This window comes from Podarcis raffonei, chromosome 6 (genome assembly GCF_027172205.1).
Source record: "Podarcis raffonei isolate rPodRaf1 chromosome 6, rPodRaf1.pri, whole genome shotgun sequence".
NCBI classification, from domain to species: domain Eukaryota; kingdom Metazoa; phylum Chordata; class Lepidosauria; order Squamata; family Lacertidae; genus Podarcis; species Podarcis raffonei.
Window position 1 is genome coordinate 11062884 of NC_070607.1, and position 25429 is coordinate 11088312.

The 25429-nt window shown below is 42.1% G+C and overlaps 1 protein-coding gene across 1 annotated transcript in view; it reads right to left on the reverse strand.

The window, feature by feature from the left end:
• NIBAN1 (niban apoptosis regulator 1) overlaps window positions 1-25429 on the reverse strand; it is a 109257-nt gene that overhangs the window by 19676 nt on the left and 64152 nt on the right. Inside the window, exons 6-8 of the mRNA XM_053391393.1 lie at window positions 10372-10487; window positions 1302-1406; window positions 640-802 (exon numbers count right to left, since the gene is read on the reverse strand). Coding sequence (XP_053247368.1) covers window positions 640-802; window positions 1302-1406; window positions 10372-10487 — 384 coding nt within the window. The remainder of the gene's footprint in view (window positions 1-639; window positions 803-1301; window positions 1407-10371; window positions 10488-25429) is intronic.

A 25429-nucleotide genomic window follows, 5' to 3' on the forward strand; every position in this document is an offset into this window, starting at 1 on the left:
CATGAAGACTGGAGTGCCTGGAACAAGTGAGGCTGCAGGTCCCTTATTTTCAAGGCTGCTGGTCCCTTATTTTCAAATCTGTAAGTTGACAGCTATGAGTTACGGTAACTCTTTAATGTCAAAGTTCTGAATACCCCAACACACCAGTCTAACATCTAGGCATTTATTCCTAGATCTGTGCTCTGCGGAGCAGTTGCAGCGACTGGGGATCGCTCCCTCTCCACTAGTTTATGTACCTCACCCTAACGGACTGCGCGCATACAGGCGGAGACTATGCCTGAGTAGAAGCTTCCTCTGCTCACCCCTCTTCAGTCCCCTCCTGGTTCTGGGAGACAGTGTGGAGAAGCACCTGGTCGTTCGCTTGCCTGACCTGCTGCCTCCTCCTCTTCTTCCACCCCATCCCGTGCGCCACCCTCCAGCTCTGATGCTTCCCCTGCCTCCGACTCCTGCCTCCTGGCCGGTACAGTTCCCCACAGATCACGGGCCCCCTGTCCCAAGTCAGACTGCAGCCCCCTTCCCCCTGCTGCGTTCTCATCAACATCCTACCAGTCCCTGACACACTAGGGGAAGCCCACAAGCAAAGCAAGAATACTCTCCCCAACCTGTGATTCCCAGCAACCAGTAATTAACACCGCCAACCTTTTATTTTCCCAGCTAAGTGATTCTTGGAGGTCAGAATTTCATCCATATTTGACCGAATGGTTCCTTCAAGGCCTGCGGCGACTTCTTTGCATTCGTCTTTCAGGGTACGTAAGCCTTCGGAAACCTGATTTTGGACCAAATGGTAGGTTTCTTCTAGGATCTAGGACAAGGGAAAGCACAAAAGGAGCTTGATCATCAATGCAGGCCAGCTAACTACTCTGAAAATTAACCATACAGTTGTAAGCGTGTTCTCTGGATCAAAAAGATCGCTTTCACTGAAGTATTTTGTATATAGCTAGAAAGCTTAGCGAGATTGCTTTAATATCCTTTGATCTCCGGTGGCTACTGCAAGCCACTGGAATTTTTGAAAAGTACCTCAGCTTCCTGGAGTGGAGCTGAAACAAACAGTTTTAAATCTATTTCCTGCAAGAGAAAGAAGTTTCAGCATTATAATATAAGAAGCAGCTCTGGGTATGTTTGTACCTTTGAAGGAGTGATTTCAATACTAGCATTGTCTCACTCTGAACGACTGTTTGCGTCCCTCTGCTCAGCCTATAGAATTTATTACAAAAGGCGCTATAAGTCTCCGAACTATTCATCCTGTAAAACGCTACCCAGAAACTTCCTACTGCTCAGGAAATAGGGAAAATAATACTTACACAAAACCATGCCCGCTTGCGATCATGTCGCTTCCCTTTCATTTTAGGAAGCACCATAGTCTGAAGGCTTGGTAAAAGTTCCTCCATCACAAGGTTGCTGAGAATCTACAAGGGAGCAAAAAGAAACAATTATATTCTCAGCCTCAAAAGTATCTACCTGAACGCTGTGAATGAAGCTACCTTGGCAGAAACTCAGAGGCTAAGGAGCTGGTTCGTGCGGGAGACTGCTGTCAAGCATAACTATACATGACTTCTAGTTAGTGCATGAAGAGGTTAAGGACCACAGAGCTGCATTGCTAGATAGATTCAATGAGATCACACACCCTCTCCAGAGGAAGTGAAGCTTTCCCTCCCACGCATCATGTAACAAAGGATGAGTGACTTGCTCCGACCATAACGCCGTAAAGATGGAAATGAACACAACAACAGCTGGCTCCTTCAGATGGAGGATGAATGACTCCCTATTTAGAGATGAAGAGGTGTACAGAAAGGCCCAGAAATCTATTAAGGACTACTTTGAGATAAATCTGAAAACAGAGGTGGAAAAAAGAATAGTTTGGGACGCAAGTAAAGCTGTTATGAGAGGATTCCTGAGACAGCAGAATACCTTGAAAAAGAAGAGGCAGAATGAAAAGAAAAATAAAATTTTGGAAAAAATAAAAGAAGGTGAAAAGAAATTGAGATCAAAGCCAAAGTCTCATGAAATTTTAAGAGAAATAAAATATTACCAGAGACAGTATATGGAATTGATGAACCAGGAGATAGAATGGAAAATAAGGCAAATGAGACAAAAGACATTTGAATCGGCAGATAAATGTGGGAAACTTCTGGCATGGCAATTGAAGAAGAGACAAAAGTTGAACACGGTCACAAGCTTAGAGGTTGAAGGAAAAAACATTTTTAGGCCAAATGAGATTAGAAACTGTTTTCAGAGTTATTTCAGGAAACTTTATGCACAAGGGCCGGTGGAGGAAAAAGAGATGGAAGAATTCCTTAAAAAGTATGGATTACAAAAAATATCTGACCAAAGTAGAATGATTTTGAACCAGAAAATAACTGAGCAAGAAATAGAGGGAGCCATTCAAAACATGAAACTGGGAAAATCTCCAGGACCAGATGGCCTGACTTCCAGATACTACAAAGCTTTGAAAGATTGGCTGATTCAACCGTTTAAGGAAGTCTGCAATGAAATTCTAGAGGGGAAGAAGGCACCTGAATCGTGGAAAGAAGCATATATTACACTTATACCAAAATCTGAAACTGAAAAGAACCAGATTAAGAACTACCGCCCTATATCATTGCTTAATGTGGACTACAAAATTTTTGCAGACATTTTGGCAAAAAGACTGAAGAGGGTTTTGGTGGGTGAGATTCATAAAGATCAGGCTGGCTTTCTCCCGGGAAGACACTTATCTGATAATGTGAGAAATATAATAGACATTATGGAGTTACTTGAGAATAATATTAATACCAAGGCAGTATTAATATTTGTGGATGCTGAGAAAGCCTTTGACAACATTTCTTGGAGTTTTATGAAAAAGAATCTCAAAGGAATGGGGGTAGGCCAAGGTTTTGAGAATGGTATAGGTGCAATTTATTCTGAACAAAAAGCAAAACTAATTGTAAATAACGTGGTTACTGAAGAAATTGCTATTGAAAAAGGGACACGACAGGGGAGCCCAATATCCCCACTACTTTTTATAACTGTTCTGGAGGTGTTATTAAATATGATTAGAGGGGATCAGCTGGTAAAAGGGATTCAGGTCGGAGCTAAACAATACAAGTTGAAAGCATTTGCAGATGATCTAGTTTTAACTTTGCAAGAGCCAGACACTAGTACGAAAAAAGTTTTGGAGATAATACAAGTTTTTGGTCGAGTGGCAGGTTTTAAGTTAAATAAACAAAAAACAAAGGTACTGGGAAAGAACTTAACGGTGGAAGAAAGAGAGAAGTTTCAGAGTGAAACTGGATTAATGGTAGCAAATAAGGTGAAATATCTAGGGGTCAATCTAACTACTAAGAATGTGAACTTATTTAAAGATAACTATGAGAAATGCTGGACAGAAATTAAGAAAGATTTGGAAATATGGTCAAATTTGAGACTTTCCTTGTTAGGCCGAATTGCTGTTATTAAGATGAATGTTTTGCCAAGAATGTTGTATTTGTTTCAAACATTACAGATTGTGGACAGAATGGACTGTTTTAAGAAGTGGCAGAAAGATATATCGAGATTTGTCTGGCAGGGCAAAAAGCCCAGAATAAAATTTAAGATATTAACTGATGCAAAAGAAAGAGGGGGGTTTGCCCTGCCGGACTTAAAACTTTACTATGAAGCAGCAGCTTTTTGCTGGCTGAAAGACTGGCTACTTCTTGAGAACACAGACATTTTGGATTTAGAAGGGTTCAATAATAGATTTGGTTGGCATGCATATATATGGTATGACAAGGTAAAAATCCATAAAAGCTTCAAAAACCATATTGTTAGGAAAGCATTATACAATGTTTGGATTCGTTATAAGGATCTGTTAGAAAATAAAACCCCTAGGTGGCTGTCACCAATGGAGGCTAAGGAAGTTAAAAAACTTAATATGGAATCTAAATGGCCAAAATATTGGGAAATTGTAGAACAAGAAGGTGGAAATGTGAAACTACAGAGTTATGAGAAATTGAAGTTTAAAGTAAGAGATTGGCTTCACTATTACCAGATAAATGAAGTTTTCAAACAGGACAGGAAAACCGGTTTCCAGGTGGAAAAGTCAAAGTTAGAAACAGAATTGTTAGAACCCAATACGAAGAATCTGTCTAGAATGTACAATTTGCTGCTGAAATGGAATACACAGGATGAAATGGTTAAATCAGCTATGATTAAATGGGCACAAGACATTGGTCATGACATTATGTTTGCTGACTGGGAACAGTTATGGACCACCGGTATAAAATTTACTGCATGTAATGCCTTAAGAGAGAATATTATGAAAATGATTTATAGGTGGTACATGACCCCAGTCAAGCTTGCAAAAATTTATCATTTGCCCAACAATAAATGCTGGAAATGTAATGAAACTGAAGGCACTTTCTATCACCTTTGGTGGATGTGCCCAAGGATTAAAGTCTTCTGGGAAACGATATATAATGAAATTAAGAAGGTACTTAAGTGTACATTCCATAAAAAACCAGAGGCTTTTCTCCTGGGCATGGTGGGCCAATTGGTGTCAAAGAAAGATAGGATGTTCTTTATGTATGCTACAACAGCAGCAAGAGTGTTATTAGCAAAGTATTGGAAGACACAAGAACTACCCACACTGGAAGAGTGGCAGACGAAGGTGATCGACTATATGGGACTGGCAGAGATGACGAGCAGAATCCGTGACCAAGGGAAAGAGACGGTGGAGGAAGACTGGAAGAAATTTAAACTTTATCTTAAAATCTCTTGTAAGATTATGGAGTGTTAAAATGTCATGGTTTAAGCAAAGCAGATTTGCAGCGATAAATGATTGGACAAGAAGAAAGAAAAAGGGTTAAAGAAAGGAGTTAATAAGTAATTCAGACCAGGGGTTGCTGGAAAAATTTGAAATAGAGATGCAGAAAAGGGAGGCATGGGGAAGTCGCTGAAACTGGGTACATGGAAAAAACTTATGAAATTATACATGTTTATATGTTTGTTTGTTTGTGTTTGTTTTTTGTATTGTTTTATATTATATGTTGAAAAACCAATAAAAATTTTATATATATATAAAAAAAAACAAAGGATGAGTGTAAGCTAGCTTCCAAGCTTAATGCACATGTTTGGAACTATATTCTATACTTTCTGCCCAAGAGTATTATGCCTGTGCTTCTCCTTGCAGTTGCATGGAACAACACATGTATCAGACCTGTGAATCTGCAAGTAAAGCATTTTTAACTTTGCAAGAGGGGTAGAAAGAGGGGAGCACTGTAAATGGGATAATAAAGTTCTGACAACCTATACAGTGGTACCTCGGGTTACATACGCTTCAGGTTACAGACTCCGCTAACCCAGAAATAGTACCTCAGGTTAATAACTTTGCTTCAGGATGAGAACAGAAATTGTGCTCCGGCAGCGCGGCGGCAGCAGGAGGCCCCATTAGCTAAAGTGGTGCTTCAGGTTAAGAACAGTTTCAGGTTAAGAACGGACCTCCAGAACGAATTAAGTACTTAACCCGAGGTACCACTGTATTCCTAACGCTACACTGTTGTTCAGAGTCAGATGGGCGGCCCAGAAATAAAAAATATTATTATTATTATTTTGCCAAATACTTTTTATCAATTTTCCAAATTTTAACGAATCAACCACAAATTAAGACTAATACAATTTTTCCAAAAATGGTTCCCCTCACTCCGTTGTCAATGTGTCCATAATTTTCCTCTAGTTGCTGCAGTTTTCCCAATTATTTCTAATTCACATTTCATTTCCAATAATTATCCTTACATTACAATAGTTTTTTGTTACTTTTATCCATCAGCTATCCATTTGCCAATTCCTGCATGTACATTACGATGATGATGATGGTTTTAATACTCTGTTTTTAATACACTTTGCACAAAAAGAGCGGGCAATAGCGAACCGCGTGACTCATGACTATGGAGATAATAATGTAATCTATCTAAGCTCTGTTAAAACAGGGCTCAAGGGAGATATGGGCTGTGAGTAATTTCCACAGCTTGCCAAATCAGCTAATGAGATGCTATAAGCTTGCCAGGTGAATGCGGAGCTGTGCAAGTTTCAAATAATACTTTAATCCCCTCTGGTACATCAAAATGTGCAGATGTTATCACATTTGAGGTGAGTTGAAGCACTTTGTAGAATCATTTAACCTGCAGCAAGACAGCATCTTAAAAAGTAGAGACATCACCTTGCCAACAAAGGTCTGTATAGTAAAAGCTATGGTTGTCCCAGTACTGATGCATGGAAGTGAGAGCTGGATCATAAAGAAGGCTGATCGCCGAAGAATTGATGCTTTTGAATTATGGTGCTGGAGGAGACTCTTGAGAGTCCCATGGACTGCAAGAAGATCAAACCTATCCATTCTGAAGGAAATCAGCCCTGAGTGCTCACTAGAAGGACAGATCCTGAAGCTGAGGCTCCAATACTTTGGCCACCTCATGAGAAGAGAAGACTCCCTGGAAAAGACCCTGATGTTGGGAAAGATGGAGGGCACAAGGAGAAGGGAACGACAGAGGACAAGATGGTTGGATAGTGTTCTCAAAGCTACCAGCATGAGTTTGACCAAACTGCGTGAGGCAGTAGAAGACAGAAGTGCCTGGCGTGCTCTGGTCCATGGGGTCACAAAGAGTCGGACACGACTAAACGACTAAACAACAACAACAACATAGAAGTATGGATATGGGGCTGAAGCATGGCCTTTAAACTCTATGAGAAGCTAAACTTTTAATAAATATGACTATATTCACGCCTCGGTCCAGTATACCTGAAGGAGCGTCTCCACCCCAGTTCTGCCCGGACACTGAGGTCCAGTGCCGAGGGCCTTCTGGCGGTTCCCTCACTGCAAGAGGCCAAGTTACAGGGAACCAGGCAGAGGGCCTTCTCGGTAGTGGCACCTGCCCTGTGGAAGGCCCTCCCACCAGATGTCAAAGAGAAAAACTACCAGACTTTTAGAAGAAATCTGAAGGCAGATTTCTGTTTAGGGAAGCTTTTAATGTTTGATGTATTTTAATATTTTTTGGAAGCCGCCCAGAGTGGCTGGGGAAGCCCAGCCAGATGGGTGGGGTATAAATAAATAATTATTGTTGTTGTTGTTGTTGTTGCATATGTTTTTTTTAATCATAGCTGAACACACGTCCGAGTATCATCTAACCTCCAACTTGCAGCCTAGTCTTGTTCTGGTATTCCATTTTCCTGTTACGGAAATGGAAGTGTCCTAGCAGCAGAAAGGATGTGAGGGGGGAGAGTCTTTGTGCTGACCACCTCCATCGCAAGGATCCTTCAGAAGGGAACTGCTGCCAGGAGCATTATGTACAGGTGGATTTTGATGCATTGAACAGAATGGAAGTTTATGAGTCATGGTGGAGGGGAGAGCACATGCACAAACTCAACAGCGCTTTGTTTGTTTTGTTGCTATTTTGTTAATGTTGTTTTATAGCAGGGATGTCCAACAGGTCGATCGCGATCGACTGGTAGATCCCCTGGTGGTTTTGGTCGATCGTGGGCTCCTTTTCCTTTGCGGTGGCATAAGAGCATCCGCCCCGGCCCCTCGCCCCGTCCTCCATTCGCACATGATCGCTAGAACGGAAGACGGAGTTATCCCTCAGCGGCAGTTTGTTTCCTTAGCGATCTTCTGGTGAGCAACTTTTCCCCTCTCCCACTTTGACCTGAAAAAAGGGGCAATTTTTTATTCTGTGAGTAGACTGCAGTCTTTTGGGAGTTGGACGTCCCTGTTTTATAGATATGAATGCTGTCGTACTTTGTGAATCCTGTTATATGATTTTTGGTGTAACTGTGATGTTTATCCTGTTTTTTAGTTGTTTTGTTAATAGTGTTACATAGATGTTAATTGTTTTATTTGGGATTTGGGGTTGTTTTACAGGTGATTTATTAAGTATTCTATACGATTTACGCTGCATTCCTGATGTTATTTTTATCTTTTGTTTGTAAGCCGCTTTGGGATTTATTTGAATAAAAACTGACATAGAAATAGAATCAATCAATCAATCAATCAATCATTTCTGGTTAAAACCTGCCCTGCCCCCTCCGGGTAATCATCCCTACATTCTAATACTGGTATCATGAAGGATACAGGTATCATAAAGGGTAACAATCAGTGCTGTTCAAGTATTTAAAGTCAATCGCATACATTCTTATCTCTATAAGCCTTTGGGTAACACAGGTCAGCCTAACTGTCCCTGTAAAGGAGAGGCTGGGGCTGAAGTGGGCGTCACCCACAGGGCACCCGAGGCTTTTAAGTGTGTACTTAGAGGTTTCGAAATCTTTTTGCTTTTGCCTTTCTCACGAACCCATAAAGAAGCACCTGTGAACAAAACTAAAAATACCTCCCCCCAAAATACACCTCAAGTCCTTTTAAAAACTCATGTTGACCACTTGTCATTCTATGCAACAACTCAGATCCATTCTTGGAGGTAAAACTATTCCTGTAGCAGGTATCATTTGCTAGAAAAGCTGAAGAAGAAAATCAGGGGGGGGTGTCAACAGCTCCCCTGAAATCAGGCTTCTTGAACCTGTTGCCCTCCAGATGTAAAGGTAAAGGTACCCCTGCCCATATGGGCCAGTCGTGACCGACTCTGGGGTTGCGTGCTCATCTCGCTTAAGAGGCCAGGAGCCAGCGCTGTCCGGAGACACTTCCGGGTCACGTGGCCAGCGTGATGAAGCTGCTCTGGCGAGCCAGCACCAGCGCAGCACACGGAAATGCCGTTACCTTCCCGCTATAAAGCGGTACCTATTTATCTACTTGCACTTAGGGGTGCTTTCGAACTGCTAGGTGGGCAGGAGCTGGGACCGAACGACGGGAGCTCACCCCGCTGCGGGGATTCGAACCGCCAACCATACGATCGGCAAGTCCTAGGCACTGAGGTTTTACCCACAGCGCCACCCGCGTCCCTCGCCCTCCAGATCTACTGGGCTACAATGAGCCCCGACCAAAACAGACTGTTGTAATGAAACATATCAGGAAGACACCAGGTTGGGAAAAGGTTGCCTGAAATTATTCGTGACTAATAATAATAGTACAGTGGTACCTCGGGTTAAGTACTTAATTCGTTCTGGAGGTCCGTACTTAACCTGAAAGTGTTCTTAACCTGAAGCACCACTTTAGCTAATGGGGCCTCCTGCTGCTGCCGCGCCGCCGGAGCACGATTTCTGTTCTCATCCTGAAGCAAAGTTCTTAACCTGAAGCACTATTTCTGGGTTAGCAGAGTCTGTAACCTGAAGCGTATGTAACCTGAAGCATATGGTACCACTGTAGATCTAAATGGATTTATTGACTTATGTTCAGCACTCTGCATTTACAGGACATAAACTTTGCAATGGAATTCTACTCAATATTGATCCAGAGCAGAAGTCCAACGTATAGTTAGCAGAGTAAAAACTTAAACATGTTGTAGGATTCCCAAAAAAATAGACCAGAAGCTATTAATATTTCATCCAGCAGAGCTGGAAGACAAATGAGCATTGTGGTCACAAATCCAATATATTCAGGACATGCACTGTGCATAAGAAATCCAGTTGCAGCAGACTTAACTTAAACTTATAACTTTTAAGAAGACTAAAACTTAATACTACACACAGAAGGAAGAGAGATAGAAAGAAAATGTGGAACCAAGCTCTTTCTGGCCTTATTACAGGCAGCATGACCTTGAAGGAATAACCCAAACATTGTGAACTTTCTGCTTGTTTCTTTCACACAGAGAAGATTCTTGAATTAAATAGAATAGGAAAGATCTCTATAAATCAGATCAATACTTTCAGTACTAAGAAATGCAAACTGACAAACTTTACTTTGTCTTTTATTATTTGTTGTCCTGGGGTGGAAAGGCACACCATGTTGGTGCTGACCTTTAAAGCCCTAAACGGCCTCGGTCCTGTATACCTGAAGGAGCGTCTCCACCCCCATCATTCTGCCCGGACACTGAGGTCCAGCTCCGAGGGCCTTCTGGCGGTTCCCTCATTGCGAGAAGTGAGGCTACAGGGAACCAGACAGAGGGCCTTCTCGGTAGTGGCACCCGCCCTGTGGAACGCCCTCCCATCAGATGTCAAAGCGATAAAAAACTACCTGACATTCAGAAGGCATCTTAAGGCAGCCCTGTTCAGGGAAGTTTTTAATATGTAACGCTGTATTGTTTTTAACACTTGATTGGGAGCCGCCCAGAGTGGCTGGGGAAACTCAGCCAGATGGGTGGGGTATAAATAAATTATTATTATTATTATTATTATTATTATTATTATTGGAAAGCAATATTTGGTGCATGGCTCAACAGCCATGGCATTTGACCCAATTTGGGTTGTTGTTGTTTTTTTCCTTGATCCAAATTTTCTGTACAGTTCTTCCTTTATTGTTACCACAAGTATCCTGGCTAGTACCTGAATTTCGTTGCCAGTTATCATTTCTGAAGACCCGTAGTGGCCTTTCTCCTGACGGAAAAACTGGACAGCTTCCAAAAAGGCTTGGGCTTCAAATGAGACCTGCTTGAAATAATCTGAAAGAAACAAAGAATAGGAATTGGATTAGCAAATGCTAATATTTGGGGGAAATCCTCCCCCAAAAAAGCTCAACAACTTGCCATCTCCCCCCATTTTCTGAAATTTCAGTCCCCCAAAATAGGGGGCATCTTGTACATGGGGGCGTGTTATACAGAGAAAAGTACTGTACGTTTCCCCAATATCTTCTATAAGACAAAGTCAATCATAGAATGAAGAACAATAATAATTAATGAAACCAACATCCCTAGAATATTGCCGATCGAAAGGTCGGCGGTTCGAATCCCCGCGGCGGGATGCGCTCCCGTTGCTCGGTCCCAGCGCCTGCCAACCTAGCAGTTCGAAAGCACCCCCGGGTGCAAGTAGATAAATAGGGACCGCTTACTGGCGGGAAGGTAAACGGCGTTCCGTGTGCGGCTCTGGCTCGCCAGAGCAGCTTTGTCACGCTGGCCACGTGACCCGGAAGTGTCTCCGGACAGCGCTGGCCCCCGGCCTCTTGAGTGAGATGGGCGCACAACCCTAGAGTCTGGCCAGACTGGCCCATACGGGCAGGGGTACCTTTACCTTTACCTTACCTAAACATATTCAAGATTCTGTGGATTTCGGGAAAACTCAGCAACACATTAAACCATATAGTTCACAAAGATTTCTAAGCCAGCAGTTAGAAATGGCTACCATTTTGTACAACACTTTAATAAATGTGTCCTTATATAGAGAAACTGGAATTTAGGGCGCAGAGGCAAAGGTACATTTCAGATGCTGAGAATTTTCATTAGGAAAAAAAGAGTTGTACAGTGGTACCTCAGGTTAAGTACTTAATTCGTTCTGGAGGTCTGTTCTTAACCTGAAACTGTTCTTAACCTGAAGCACCACTTTAGCTAATGGGGCCTCCTGCTGCCGCCGCGCCGCCGGAGCACGATTTCTGTTCTCATCCTGAAGCAAAGTTCTTAACCTGAAGCACTATTTCTAGGTTAGCGGAGTCTGTAACCTGAAGCATCTGTAACCTGAAGCGTATGTAACCTGAGGTACCACTGTATTTGTACTCCTACTTCACCTCATGGGAACATTGATGCATTGTGACCATCAGAAACCTCAGTAAAAATTGACTTTTAAATTCACTCACAGGGCTGAGCTTCTTATTAATCTTCTTCATGAGGAAATACGCAGGGGAGTACTGTTCTGTCAGCAACAGTTCTCTTTCCTGATATTTAATGCAAGTGGCAATAACTTGATTTTGCCCCCTCCCGTTTGGAACGCTCATTATTAGGTATCTTATTGTCCCATCACAGAGAAATCATGCAATAACAAAGGACAGTCCCACCTGCTTTCCAGTTGGTCCAAAGACAACTTAAAAGTTTGTGTTCCAGGTTATAAGTTTGTTTCTGTTATTGTGTTATGTATTTTGTGTTCTCCTTTTGTATATTTATGTTGTGAACTGCTCTATGATCTTCAGATGGAGGGAAGTACACACATTTTAATAATAATAATTTTAATTAAATTAAGTTACCGTATTTTTCGCTCTATAAGACGCACCTAGTTTTTGGAGGAGGAAAACAAGAAAAAAAATATTCTGAATCTCAGAAGCCAGAACAGCAAGAGGGATCTCTGCGCAGTGAAAGCAGCAATCCCTCTTGCTGTTCTGGCTTCTGGGATAGCTGCGCAGCCTGCATGCACTCCATAAGACGCACACACATTTCCCCTTACTTTTTAGGAGGGGAAAAGTGAGTCTTATAGAGCAAAAAATACGGTAAATTAAATTAAAGACAGAGAAGAGAAGGAAAGCAGCTTAAGGCAACTTCACACTTGCAGAACTATGACTTCAGCTCAACCACCAAGCAAACCCCATTTTTAAGTGAGACGATATTGTGCTAGCGCAGCAATCACTAGGTGCAGCCCCGAGTGTGAGGTTGTTAAAACATCCTCTTTTCTTCAGGCAAGAGAACTTGTAAAAACCATTTTTGCCACCAGAGGGACCAGCGGCTTGGAAGTTCCCAGCCAGTGCAAGGTTTTGGGCAGAGGAAGACACAAAAGCTGTAATTATTGCCCTGGTGGTGGGGACTCTGAGTCATGTGTTTTCATATTTAAGAGCTGTGCTCATCCCTATCCAGGGCAAGGACAACAAGACCAACAAGAAGGCTGGCATTTGGATGTAAACAAAGAGGTCTCCACCCCAGCTAGCGATGATAGGGCTTCTCTCATGTCCACGAACTTTCAGATGTAATGATAGAATTAGTCCTTACCTCCCTCGACAGTTTGTATTCTTTGACTGTGGGAGGGAAGGGCGTATCTTGTAAAAGCTGCAAGGGAGTCAGTGGCAGCTGGCTCCTTCAAAAAATGAGGGGGCTACATGTCCCCCCCCCGCTAAACCCTTTTTTGAATCACGCATGACTGTGGCTTCACTGAACGCCCCTCCCATCAATCATGATGGCTAAATAGGAGTATAGCATCTAGATCAAGGGAAGTAATAGTGCCACTGTATTCTGCTCTGGTCAGACCTCACCTGGAGTACTGTGTCCAGTTCTAGGCACCACGGTTCAAGAAGGACACTGACAAACTGGAACGTGTCCAGAGGAGGGCAACCAAAATGGTCAAAGGTCTGGAAACCATGCCTTATGAGGAACGGCTAAGGGAGCTGGGCATGTTTAGCCTGGAGAACTGGAGGTTAAGGGGTGATATGATAGCCATGTTCAAATATATAAAAGGATGTCACATAGAGGAGGGAGAAAGGTTGTTTTCTGCTGCTCCAGAGAAGTGGACACGGAGCAATGGATCCAAACTACAAGAAAGAAGATTCCACCTAAACATTAGGAAGAACTTCCTGACAGTAAGAGCTGTTTGACAGTGGAATTTGCTGCCAAGGAGTGTGGTGGAGTCTCCTTCTTTGGAGGTCTTTAAGCAGAGGCTTGACAACCATATGTCAGGAGTGCTCTGATGGTGTTTCCTGCTTGGCAGGGGGTTGGACTCGATGGCCCTTGTGGTCTCTTCCAACTCTATGATTCTATGATTCTATGAAATGGAGCTTCCATGTTCGGAGGCAGTATACCAGATGCTAGAGACAAGCAACAGGGGGAGACTGCCACCCTCAGTCCCACCTTATAGGCTCCCCAGACACGTTTGGCTGGCCACCGTCAGAAAGGGTGGACTAGATGGAGACAGGTACCGTATTTTTCGCTCTATAGGACGCACTTTTTCCCCTCCAAAAATTAAGGGGAAATGTGTGCGCGTCCTATGGAGCGAATGCAGGCTCTTGGCTTCAGCGATAGCAACATGAAGCCTCCGAAGCGCAGAGGGAGCGCTCAATCCGCGCTCCGGAGGCTTTGTGTTGCTTTCGCTGAAGCCGACCCCTCTTGGTTTCCAGGCTTCAGGGATAGCCGCCTGAAGCCTCCGGAGCACAGCGAGAACTCGCGCTGCGCTCCGAAGGCTTCAGGTTCCTTTTGCTGAAGCCGGGAGTGGAAGACTCTCCTGGCTTCAGCAGAGAGAGAGAGCTGCGCAGCGCCCCTTCAGCAAAGTGGGAGGAGAACTGGAAGGGGTGCTGAGCAGAGAGGGGAATTTTTTTTTCTTGTTCTCCGCCTCTAAAACAAGGTGCATCCTATGGTCGGGTGTGTCCTATAGAGCGAAGAATACGGTAACCTGCCCAATTACAGAAACTGAGAAGCACACCAATAACTCAGGCCAATGTAAGTTTCAATAGTGGGAGTGGTCGCTACTCACAAATCAATACAGTGGTAGCTCGCAAGACGAAATTAATTCGTTCCGCGAGTTTTTTCTTCTTGCGAGTTTTTTGTCTTGCGAAGCACGGTTTCCCATAGGAATGCATTGAAAATCAATTAATGCGTTCCTATGGAAACCGCTTGCCGGGCTGGCGGTGCGGAGAAGGGCTTTTCTCCCCACCGCAAGCCTTCAGGACAGGTCCGGGAACAGAGGGGAAGGCGCGCTGCGCTTCTCCTCTGTTCCCGGAGCTTGCGGGGCTTGCGGTGAGGAGAAGGGCTTTCCTCCCCACCGCCAACATTCAGAACAGCATTCTGAATGTTGGCGGTGGGAAGGAAAACCCTCCTCCCACCGCAAGTCTTCAGGACAGGTCCGGGAACAGAGGGGAAGGCGCGTTGCGCTTCTCCTCTGTCCCCGGACCTGTTCTGAAGGCTGGCGGTCCACCGCCAGCCTTCAGAACAGCCATCCGAAGGCTGGCATGGGGAGAAGGGCTCTCCGCCCCACCGCCAGCCTTCGGAGGAGGTCCAAGGACAGTGGGGAAGAGGCGCTGCACTTCCCCGCTGTCCCCGGAGATTTCCCTATGGGCTTTCGTCTTGCGAAGGAAGCCCATAGGGAAATTCGTCTGGCGAAGCACCTCGAAAAACGGAAAACTCTTTCTTCTTGCGAGTTTTCCGTCTTGCGAGGCATTCGTCTTGCGAGGTACCACTGTAGTCAATAGTAACAAAAACTAATCCATTCAAAAGTATGTATTCTGACAAGGATTACAAACTCAGCGTGGAAGTCACGCTTTTCTACCCACACGTAGAAAATAGCTGGATATATTTATCCGAAAGTCTTCAAACTTACACAACCCTTTAAAAATTGGATGATGAAGGTGTATACATCGAAACAGGGCCCTGTCCTGGTTTCTAATCTATAATTGACTTCTGACTTCTGCTCTATGTTTGAAACTAAGACCTTCACATCGAATTTTGCTTCTGACTTCTGTTCAATGATTGAAACTAAGACTTCCACGCCGAATCCGACTATGGATTAAGATAAACTTACCTCTACTCATAAACTCTTATTCCTAATTCCGTAACGAATCATTGTGTTATACATATCTTTATGAGTTTGAGTTTGTAATCTCTATTAGAGTTTGTAACCTCTATTTGAGTTTGTAATCCTTGTCAGAATACATACTTTTGAATGGATTAGTTTTTGTTACTATTGATTTGTGAGCAGGGACCACTCCCACTATTGAAACTTACATTGGCCTGAGTTCTTGGTGTGCTTTTTTATTGGTATATTTAATAGCAAGAACTCCAATTACACAAACTGAGCACAAGGCAGAGGTGACATCCAAACCCAAAACACCGAATTATACCTCAAAGATGACATTCGCCGGGTCAGCATCCATTCTACTGAAGGCAAACCAGTGAGAATCAGAGGGAAGTGACTTGCTTTAAGACCAGGAAATGACTATTAGTGTCAGTTTGCATTTCTTAGTACAGAAAGCATTGATCTGATGTGTAGAGAGATCTTTCCTATTCTAATTAATTCAAGAGGGTTCTGCAAGCTTCTCTATGTGAAAGAAACAAGCAGAAGGTTCATGATGTTTGGGTGATTCCTTCCGAGAAGCTGAGTACAGATGGCTTAAACTGGTTCTCTTATCTCTTTTTGTCATGCTGACTATAAAAGTAAAGCCAGAAGGAGCCTGGGTTTCGCTCTCTTTCTGTCTCTCATCTGGTGTGGTGTTCTGTATATAGCGTTAGGTTTTAGTCCTATTATAAGTTATTGTAGGGACGCGGGTGGAGCTATGGGTAAAAGCCTCAGCGCCTAGGGCTTGCCGATCGAAAGGTCGGCGGTTCAAATCCCCGCAGCGGGATGCGCTCCCGTTGCTCAGTCCCAGCGCCTGCCAACCTAGCAGTTCGAAAGCACCCCCGGGTGCAAGTAGATAAATAGGGACCGCTTACTAGCGGGAAGGTAAACGGCGTTCCATGTGCTGCGCTGGCTCGCCAGATGCAGCTTTGTCATGCTGGCCACGTGACCCGGAAGTGTCTCCGGACAGCGCTGGCCCCCGGCCTCTTGAGTGAGATGGGCGCACAACCCCAGAGTCTGTCAAGACTGGCCCGTACGGGCAGGGGTACCTCTACCTTTACCTTTATTTTTTTTTTTTCCGTGCATAATTTTTATTAATTTGTAAAAATCAAAATACAAATCAAATTATATCAATACTCTTGTTTTTTACAGAGAAAATAAAAAGGACTTCCTTCTGCCATTCCACGAATCGTCCATAATAACAAAAAAATAAATAAATCCGCATTCCTTTGTATGTAGTGCCATAAGTCACTCTCATTCTTCCTTTTTCCATAGGCATTACCCTTTGCTTCTACAGAGCACCTTTGAAACCCACTAGTGTTATCTGTTCATCAGTTAAGCTTTTCAGATATTCCGTAAAACTTTCCCAATCTTTGACAAACCTCTGATCTTTTTTATATCTAACTTTTCCTGACATCCTGTCCATCTCCACATAATCTAGTAGTTTGGCTCTCCATTCCTCTATAGTCGGCAAACTCTCTTGTTTCCAGTTTTTGGCTATCAACACCCTTGCTGCCGTTATAGCATATTGGAACAGTTTGCAGTCCTTCTTTTTTATCTCCTTTCCTACCAAACCTAGTAAGAACGCCTCTGGTCTTTTAGCAAAAGTATATCTTAACATTTTCTTTATTTCATTGTGTATGCTTTCCCAGAACTCTTTGACCTTTTGGCATTCCCACCACATGTGGTAGAAAGTCCCTTCCCTTTCTTTGCACTTCCAACATTTGTTGCAAGATCCGTACATTCTGGCTAATTTTACCGGGGTCAGATACCAGCGGTAGAACATTTTCATTAAGTTCTCTTTTAGTGACACACAGGCCGTGAAATTGAGGTGATGTTTCCAAAGTTTTTCCCACTCTTCAAAATAAATGTTACGGCCAAAATCTTTAGCCCAGTGTGTCATTACCGCCTTAACCTCCTCGTCACCTAAATTCCAATCTAATAGTTGTTTATACATTTTGGATAGAGTTTTTATGTTATTCTCCAAAATCTCAGATTGGAATCTGGACTTTTTGTCAGCATATCCTTTGCCTTTAACGTCTTTCTTAAACATATCGTTTATCTGATGATAATGTAGCCAGTCATATACTTGGGATTTGACCTGCTCAAACGGCCTCATTTTCCACTTTCCTTCCGCCTTCATTAGGAGTTGTTCGTAAGTTGCCCAATTGGCTCTCATGTTGGTCTTTTTAACCGACATAACCTCTAATGGAGACAGCCATTGGGGTGTTTTGGGTTCTAACACATCCTTATATCTTTCCCAAACCTCTATCAGGGGACCTCTAAATATATGATTCCCGAATCCCTTATGTCCTTTCTTCCTCCCATGCCACAGATAGGCATGCCACCCTGATCTATTGTCGTGGCCCTCTAGGTCTAACACTTCCGTATCTTCCAGTTTTATCCATGTTTTGACCCAGCATAAGCAGGATGCCTCGTAATATAATTTTAGGTCTGGGAGAGCGAAGCCTCCCCTCTCTTTTATATCCGTTAATAATTTAAATTTTACTCTCGGCTTCCTCCCCTGCCAGATGTATCTAGAAATTTCTTTGTGCCAGGTTTTAAATATCTTTATATCTTTAATGATCGGGATATTTTGAAAAAGAAATAGGATTCTTGGCAGTACCGACATTTTAATTGTAGCTATTCTTCCCCAGAATAGCAATTTGAGCCGACCCCACGTTTCTATATCCTTCTTGACCCCTTTCCATACAGTTTCATAGTTGTTTTTAAATAAGTCTATATTTTTTGGTGTTATCCATACCCCTAAATATTTCAGCTTTTTTGTCACTTCTATTTCTGCTTCTCTTTGTAATTCCTCCAATTTGTCTAATTGCATATTCTTAGCTATTATTTTTGTTTTCCTTTTGTTTAATTTGAAGCCCGCTACTTCCCCAAATTGGTCAAATTCTCTAAGTACCTCTTTTATTGAATCCAGTGGGTCTTCCATTGTTACAACCAGATCGTCTGCGAAGACTTTAGTTTTGTGTTTGTGATGGCCGACCCTGATTCCTTTTATTCCTTTATTATCTCTGATGGAGTTTAGTAGTACTTCTAATATCGTTATAAATAACAGTGGGGACAGTGGGCATCCCTGTCTTGTTCCTTTAGTTACTGTTATTTCTTCTGTCTCCACATTGTTTATCAACAGTTTTGCCCTTTGTTCCGTGTAGATTGCTTTTATCCCGTTGTAAAATTCAGTACCTACTTCCATGTGTTCCAGTTGTCTCAGCAAAAATTCCCAGTTTACGTTGTCAAACGCCTTCTCAGCGTCCACGAATAACAATATGCCTTGTTTGTCGCATCTTTCTGTTAAATATTCTATTATATTAATAATGTTTCTTATATTATCTTTCATTTGCCTACCCGGCAGAAAGCCGGCTTGGTCTCTGTGGATATTTTTTACTAAGATGGCCTTGTATCTTCTTGCAAGGACTCCCGCGAAGATCTTATAATCTATATTTAATAGGGAAATAGGTCTGTAATTTTTAATTTGTTCTAAATCTGAATCTTGTTTTGGGATTAATGTAATCAGCGCCTCCTTCCACGTCTCCGGTATTTCTCTTTCATTAAGAATGTTGTTCATTACTTCTTGTAGTGGAGTCAGTAGAACCGGTGCCATTTCTTTATAATATCTACTACTAAACCCATCTGGGCCTGGGGCTTTCCCGTTTTTTAAATCTGTTATTATTGCTTTGATTTCCTCTATCTCAATTGGGGCATTTAATTTCTCTTTATCTGCTGGGGGGATCTTATTGATGTTCTTAATCGTTAAATATCTCTCTATTTTTCTGGTCCTATTCTTTCCAGTATTTCTAAAGAGCTCTCCATAGAAATCCAAAAAAGCTCTCCTTATTTCCTTAGGTTTGTTTATCTCTTCTCCTTCCACCACTATCCTGTTTATCGTATTCTGTTCCTTCCTTTTTTTCAGTTGCCAGGATAGTAGCTTTCCCGTTTTGTTGGCATGTTCGAAACTCCTCTGTCTCAGTCTTTTGATTTTCCATTCTATCTCTCTATTTACCAGCATTGTGTATTGTGATTGTAAAATTTTTATGTTCTCTTTTATTTTCTTATTTTTTGGGTTTTGAGTTAATTTCTGCTCATTCTCTGCTAGTTGTTGTATAATTTCTTTTTTCCCTTTTTCTCTCTTTTTATTCTTGATTGCGCTCTGCTGGATAAAAAAACCCCGCATCACCGCCTTACCCGCGTCCCACACCACCTTCAATTTTGTGTTGTTGTCTAAATTGTCCTCAAAATATTCTTTTAATCTGGTTTGGGCTTTTTCTACTACCTCTTGGTCGTCCAATAAGTAATCTTTAAGTTTCCATCTATTTGATCTGCTTTCCTGCCCTCTTAGTTCCATAATTAATGGATTGTGGTCTGAAATTGTTCTAACCTGAATCTCCACCCGTACCGCTCTAGTAGTTATCTCTTTCGAAATCCACATCTGATCCAATCTTGATGATGAATCATTGGGTTCCGAGTGGTAGGTATATTGTTTTTCCATGGGATGATTGAATCTCCAAATGTCTACCAAATTGCAATTTTGGATAAGGGAAAAAAACGCTCTAGGTAACTTCCCTTCTCTACCCTTTGTGTCCCTCAATCTGTCCATTTCTAACGACGTCACTCCGTTCATGTCTCCCAATAGTATAATTTTCTCATCGGCATAGTCATACAACTTTTCTTCCAATCTCCCATAGAACTCTGACTTGTTATCATTGGGAGCATATATTCCCACTATTATTATCTTTTCTCCCTGCCAATTTATTTTTACTGCTATTATCCTTCCTTCCTCGTCTTTAAATAACTGTTTCGCTTCAATTTGTTTTTTTATATAAATCACCACCCCCCTTTTTTTCTTCTGGTCTGAGGATACAAACTCGTTCCCCAATCTTTGATTAATCAGAATCCTTTTGTGCTTTCTCGCAATATGTGTCTCTTGGAGACAGATAACATCCAGACTTTCCTTCTTCAAGATATGTTCAATTCGATTCCTCTTTCCCCTGTCATTCATCCCATTAACATTCCAACTGTATACCTTTAACACCATTGTGATTTAATTTGTAGGGAGAAAAAAGAAAAGTGAACAGCTATAATTTCCTTTTGACCTTCCTCTTACGCTTCCTCCCCCGTCCCTCCCCCCTCTCCCTCCTCCCCCCCCGAACTTCCCGTCTCCCCCTCCAGAACTCCTTCCGATCCTATTCCCCCGTCTTTACCCTTTTCCTTTTGTGGTTTAAGTTCTTTGTATTTCCTTAAGAATTTATCTGTTTCTCCTGGATTTGTCAATTTTTGTCTCTTGCTCCTATATGTAAAGGAAATGCCTTCAGGAAACTCCCATTTGAACACAATGTTATTTCTTTTAAGTATCTGTACCAATTCTTTGTAGGAATCTCTACGTTTTAAAAGCCTGACAGGAATGTCTTTAAAAATTATTATGTTGTTTCCTTCAATGTTTAACCTTTTCTCTCTGTTTTTAGAGAGAATTCTGTTTCTTATTTCCCTGTCTTTGAATATTATCAGGCAGTCTCCTACAAATTTTTTGTTCCCTGGAGGCTTAGTTTTTAGTCTGAAAGCCGATTGCACTGCCCTTTCTACCTCTTCTGGTGATGTTTCCAACCAAAGGGCTAATTCTGTTATTAATTTCTCTTTTATGTTTTCTCCCTGAACTTCAGGTATACCTCTCATCCTAAGGTTAGCCTCCCTCTGTCTGAGTTCATTCAAAGCAATCCAATCTTTCATATCCTCTTGGCTCTTGTTCAAATCCAGTACCTTTACCTTTAAGTTATTGTAAGTTTAAGTTAAGTCTGCTGCAACTGGGTTTCTTATGGACAGGGCCAATCCAGAATGTGACCACGATGCTCATTTGCCTTCAGTAGCCGTAAAGCTCTGCTGGATGAAATACAATTGCCTCTGGTCTATTATTTTTTTGGGGTGAGGGAGGGAATCCCGCAACTTTTTAAAGTTTTTACTCTGCTAACTATACGTTGGAATCTGTTCTGGATCAATACTGAGTCGAATTTCTTGACAATTAGATGGAGACGGTAAATGGATCTTTTTTTAAAAAAAAAACAGCCATCAATTTTACTCTTCTGCAATTATGACATGACCATTTTATTTTTAATGACGTTTTGGTCTCATAATTATGAACTAATTTCTTTGAGCCCCAACTGGGGCTCAGCGGTTCTTGCTTCTCCAAGGTGTGAACAAATCTGGTCCCAAAATCTCATGCGCAAGTTAGATGTAGCAGGTGAATCAGGTCTGGTAACTCTGTGTGTGTGTGTGTGTGTGTGTTTTCTGCTAAAACCACTCCTTTTTTGCCAAGCTTTTGGTGTGAGTTTTGGGTTGTTTGTTTTAACACCTGCTGCTATGAATTGTGTTTTGTTTTTGTTTTTAGCTTACTTTGATTTTTAGCTCTTGCTCTGTTATACTGCGGTTTCTGCTGTATTATACTGTAGTTTTACTTTCTGATTGAGCGGCCTTCAGGACCTGTGGGATGGGAAGGTTTTCTTTAAAATATAAACAAGCAAATAAATAATATTAATTTAAGCCGGAATCACAGGATCTCAGCTCAACAAGAGGGCAGATCCTTCTAAAATGGATTAACCTACATAGTGCATATCATTTCCTTAAGTAGCTGAATAGTTCAATTCACTATGCTTCTTTGACAGCAAAACAGGTTTGACCGCAGTTTGGGGCTATTAGTCATTTTTCAGGGCAGATGCTAGGAACATGGGGTCATCAATTTACCCAAAGGCTATTTTCCCTCTTAAAGGCCACGAAGGAAACTGATGGAAGTGTTTGGCCTGAAACATTATGGGACACATAGCAACACTGCACAAAATGTCTAGGGCAAGAACAATTTACACATCAGTCGCCTTCACTAGATGATGTCTCTCAGAGTAATCAGAATGAATAAAGACATTCAAAACACCCATTACTACACTACTAAAGACTTTTCAAATACTGGAAAAAAGCAGTCAAAGCAACACTGCATGCGATAAATATTTGGCAATACAGCATTATTTGACATAATCCTGACCAACTGAGCATTCATTCTATCACCACTGAACTTAAATATAGATCTGTCCAAACTTGCTTTTTCTAACTCTTCAGCAGATGGCGGCAGCAGGGGGCTGGGGATCCATGTTTATAAAGAAGAGTGATTCCTAAGAGAAGCCCTACAAAATAATTATGTAATCTTTGGACGTTTCATTACTGAGATCCGAAAACTAGACTTATACCAAAATTTATGAGGTAGATTTGCCTGCTCTGTAGCACAGCACAATTACATCTTGATTCATTCCACAGGGCTGAGGCACAATGACTCACTTTTTGGAAGCAAAGTTATTAGTTTGATATGTTAGCTAGCAAAGAAGGAAAAAGAAACGAATTTATTTTGTGAGATGTGGAAGCTGAGCACAGCTAAACTAAAAGCACTATTCTTAGCGGAATGGTAAATGCTATTTTTCCGGCCTAAACACGACGGTAATGCGCTAATAAAAATATTTTTCATTAAGTTCCTATTTTCTTCATATGTTCTGTTAATTGACATCTGGCCTGTTTTGGTTCAGCAGAGAGAGAGAATTAATGTGTGCATTGAGGTTGGGATAGTACAGCACCAATTTAAAATACTGAGCTACTGAGAGAATATTAAGAAAGACTGAGAAATTAAGATCCCAATAATATGAGCTACTACTGGGGTTTGGTCTTGATATATCCAACAATATGACGTGACCCCATAATCAGTGTTAGAAACTGGGATTTGAAAGCTAGGAGCTAAATTGCTCCTTAAACCTGGGTTATGGGCGCCGCAACTGAGGGCCTAGGCGCACTTTTTTTTATAAGAACACAAAGCTGAAAATGAGTATTTGCGCCTAGTATTGCACCTAGAGCTCAGGAACTGCTCACATTCATGAAATTCCCTGTCGCAAAACGCACCTAGAACAATAGGAGTTTAGAACGCTGCCCACATTTGCATATTACAGAAGTACACTTGATTTTTATTTTATTTTTTGTCCTGACACTCATAGCTGAATGTGTGCACTGCCTCCACTGAGAAACATGACAAATGAGGTGATAGCAAAGTTCTCTCTGCCTTTTTTTTGATTCCTCGTGTCTTCACCTCTGTGGTGATGACTCATCTGTGATGGCTCATTTGCAGATAAGTATCCATTTGATGGGTGAACTGTCTCTCACTTAGTCACTATGCAGCATTTTCAAACACCCTATCTCATGGGTAGGCAACCTAAGGCCCGGGGGCCAGATCCGGCCCAATCACCTTCTAAATCTGGCCCGCGGACGGTCTGGTAATCAGCATGTTTTCCACATGCAGCCTGGATAGCTCAGTTGGTGAGAGCATGGTACATGAATAGAAGGTGTGCTTTTATTTAAAATGCATCTCTGGGTTATTTGTGGGGCATAGGAATTCATTCATTTTTTTCCTTCAAAATATAGTCAGGCCCCCCACAAGGTCTGAGGGACAGTGGACCGGCCCCCTGCTGAAAAAATTTACTGACCCCTGCCCTATCTTGTTGTTTCGTTGCAAAAAAAATTGGCAATTTGACGTAATTTCATTATGTTCTCTTTTAAATCACGGAATCATACAGCTTGGCATGTTTTAAGTAAAAAGCAACATGTAAATCTTTTATTAAAGAAACGGAAGTGCAAAAAATATATTCTGTGTCACGTGTAGTTTTTTGAGCCTCAGACAGTAAAATCTGAATGCAATTCAAAGGTGGTGAATTTTGGACTTCCCCCTGCTGCCCCCCCCCGAGATAGACAATGCGCGAGTCCGGCACCATCTTGGAATTCATCCCATACCCCCAGATTTATAAAGCCAGCCAGGTGCAGGTTATGTTTGTGAGGTGAAAGATAAAGCAGGCCTCAGGAAGCAGAATCAGAGGTAACCAAACAGAAGGCGTGCAAGCTAAGGTGATGTCTGTTAATTCCCTTTTTCTGATCAGCAGTAAGACCAGCAACTGCTGATCTTCCTTTGTCTTAGTTCCATTTTAGTTTTACGCGAAGAGGCTCGTGACATTCCAAGCCTTTAGTGTTATGTACTGAAGTTCTCACCCTGGGCCAGCAGGGGGATACTGTAGATAGTTATGCAAATAAGGGATCAAAAGTGACATTCCGTGATTGGATAGTTTTAGAGAATTGCTACAGTTACGTTGTACTGGAGCTCTATATAAGCAGGCTGACTGAACCCTTCAGTTCAGTTCTGTTCTGGCCTGTGAATAAACAAGAGCTGTTTGAAGAATCGCTGTGTCGTCTGATATGTTCACCCACAACTTAACATTTAGAGCCAAGTCACTGGAAGGCAATGAAATCCACAAGGTTTTTCTCCTCAGGCGGTTTGTTATTTAGCACAAAAGCATCAAGCCCAAAATCTTAAAATGCAATTAAGGACAACCCAGCCAAATCAATTGTTCCCGATTCTGTGACTGCCATAAACCGCAGGATTATGTTACAGTTGAGCAAATAGCAGAAACCTGTCGAGCAATTTGCAAGCAGAAAAGTAAGACTTTGATCCATGTTTGCGCAAGGTAAAATCCAAGTGAATAAAAATGAATGTCAGACTTCGGGTATGCTCACATTACCACAGTAAGAGAGTGCAGTGAAATTACAACCCATCATGCATTTCACAGGTCTTTTCTATCTAGTTGTTTGCATCAGCAAACAGCTTCGATTTATTTCTGTTTGCGTACACACCAGGGAGTGTTGACAGGGCCAACAGATGCCTTTACTCTGTGTAAAGGTTTGTACCTTAGCTTGAGACAATTTAGGAATGGCTAAAGACTTCAATCTGTGTGAAGCTGGTTTGAGAAACAACTGCATCAGACAGTAGTATCTTATAACAAACTACAGGATACATAAGGATTTTGGATAATGTCAGGTGAACACAGACTGACAGGAGGAGGCACTGAGAGCAGTTTTGTGGCAGGTGGGAAAAAAAGGGGTAAAAGGTAAAGTACCCCTGCACGGGGTCTCAGTCAAAGGCGACTATGGGGTTGCTGCGCTCATCTCTCTTTCAGGCCAAGGGAGCCAGCGTTTGTCCACAGACAGCTTTCCGGGTCATGTGGCCAGCAGGACTAAACCACTTCTGGCGCAAAGGAACACCAGGACGGAAACCAGAGTGCACGGAAATACT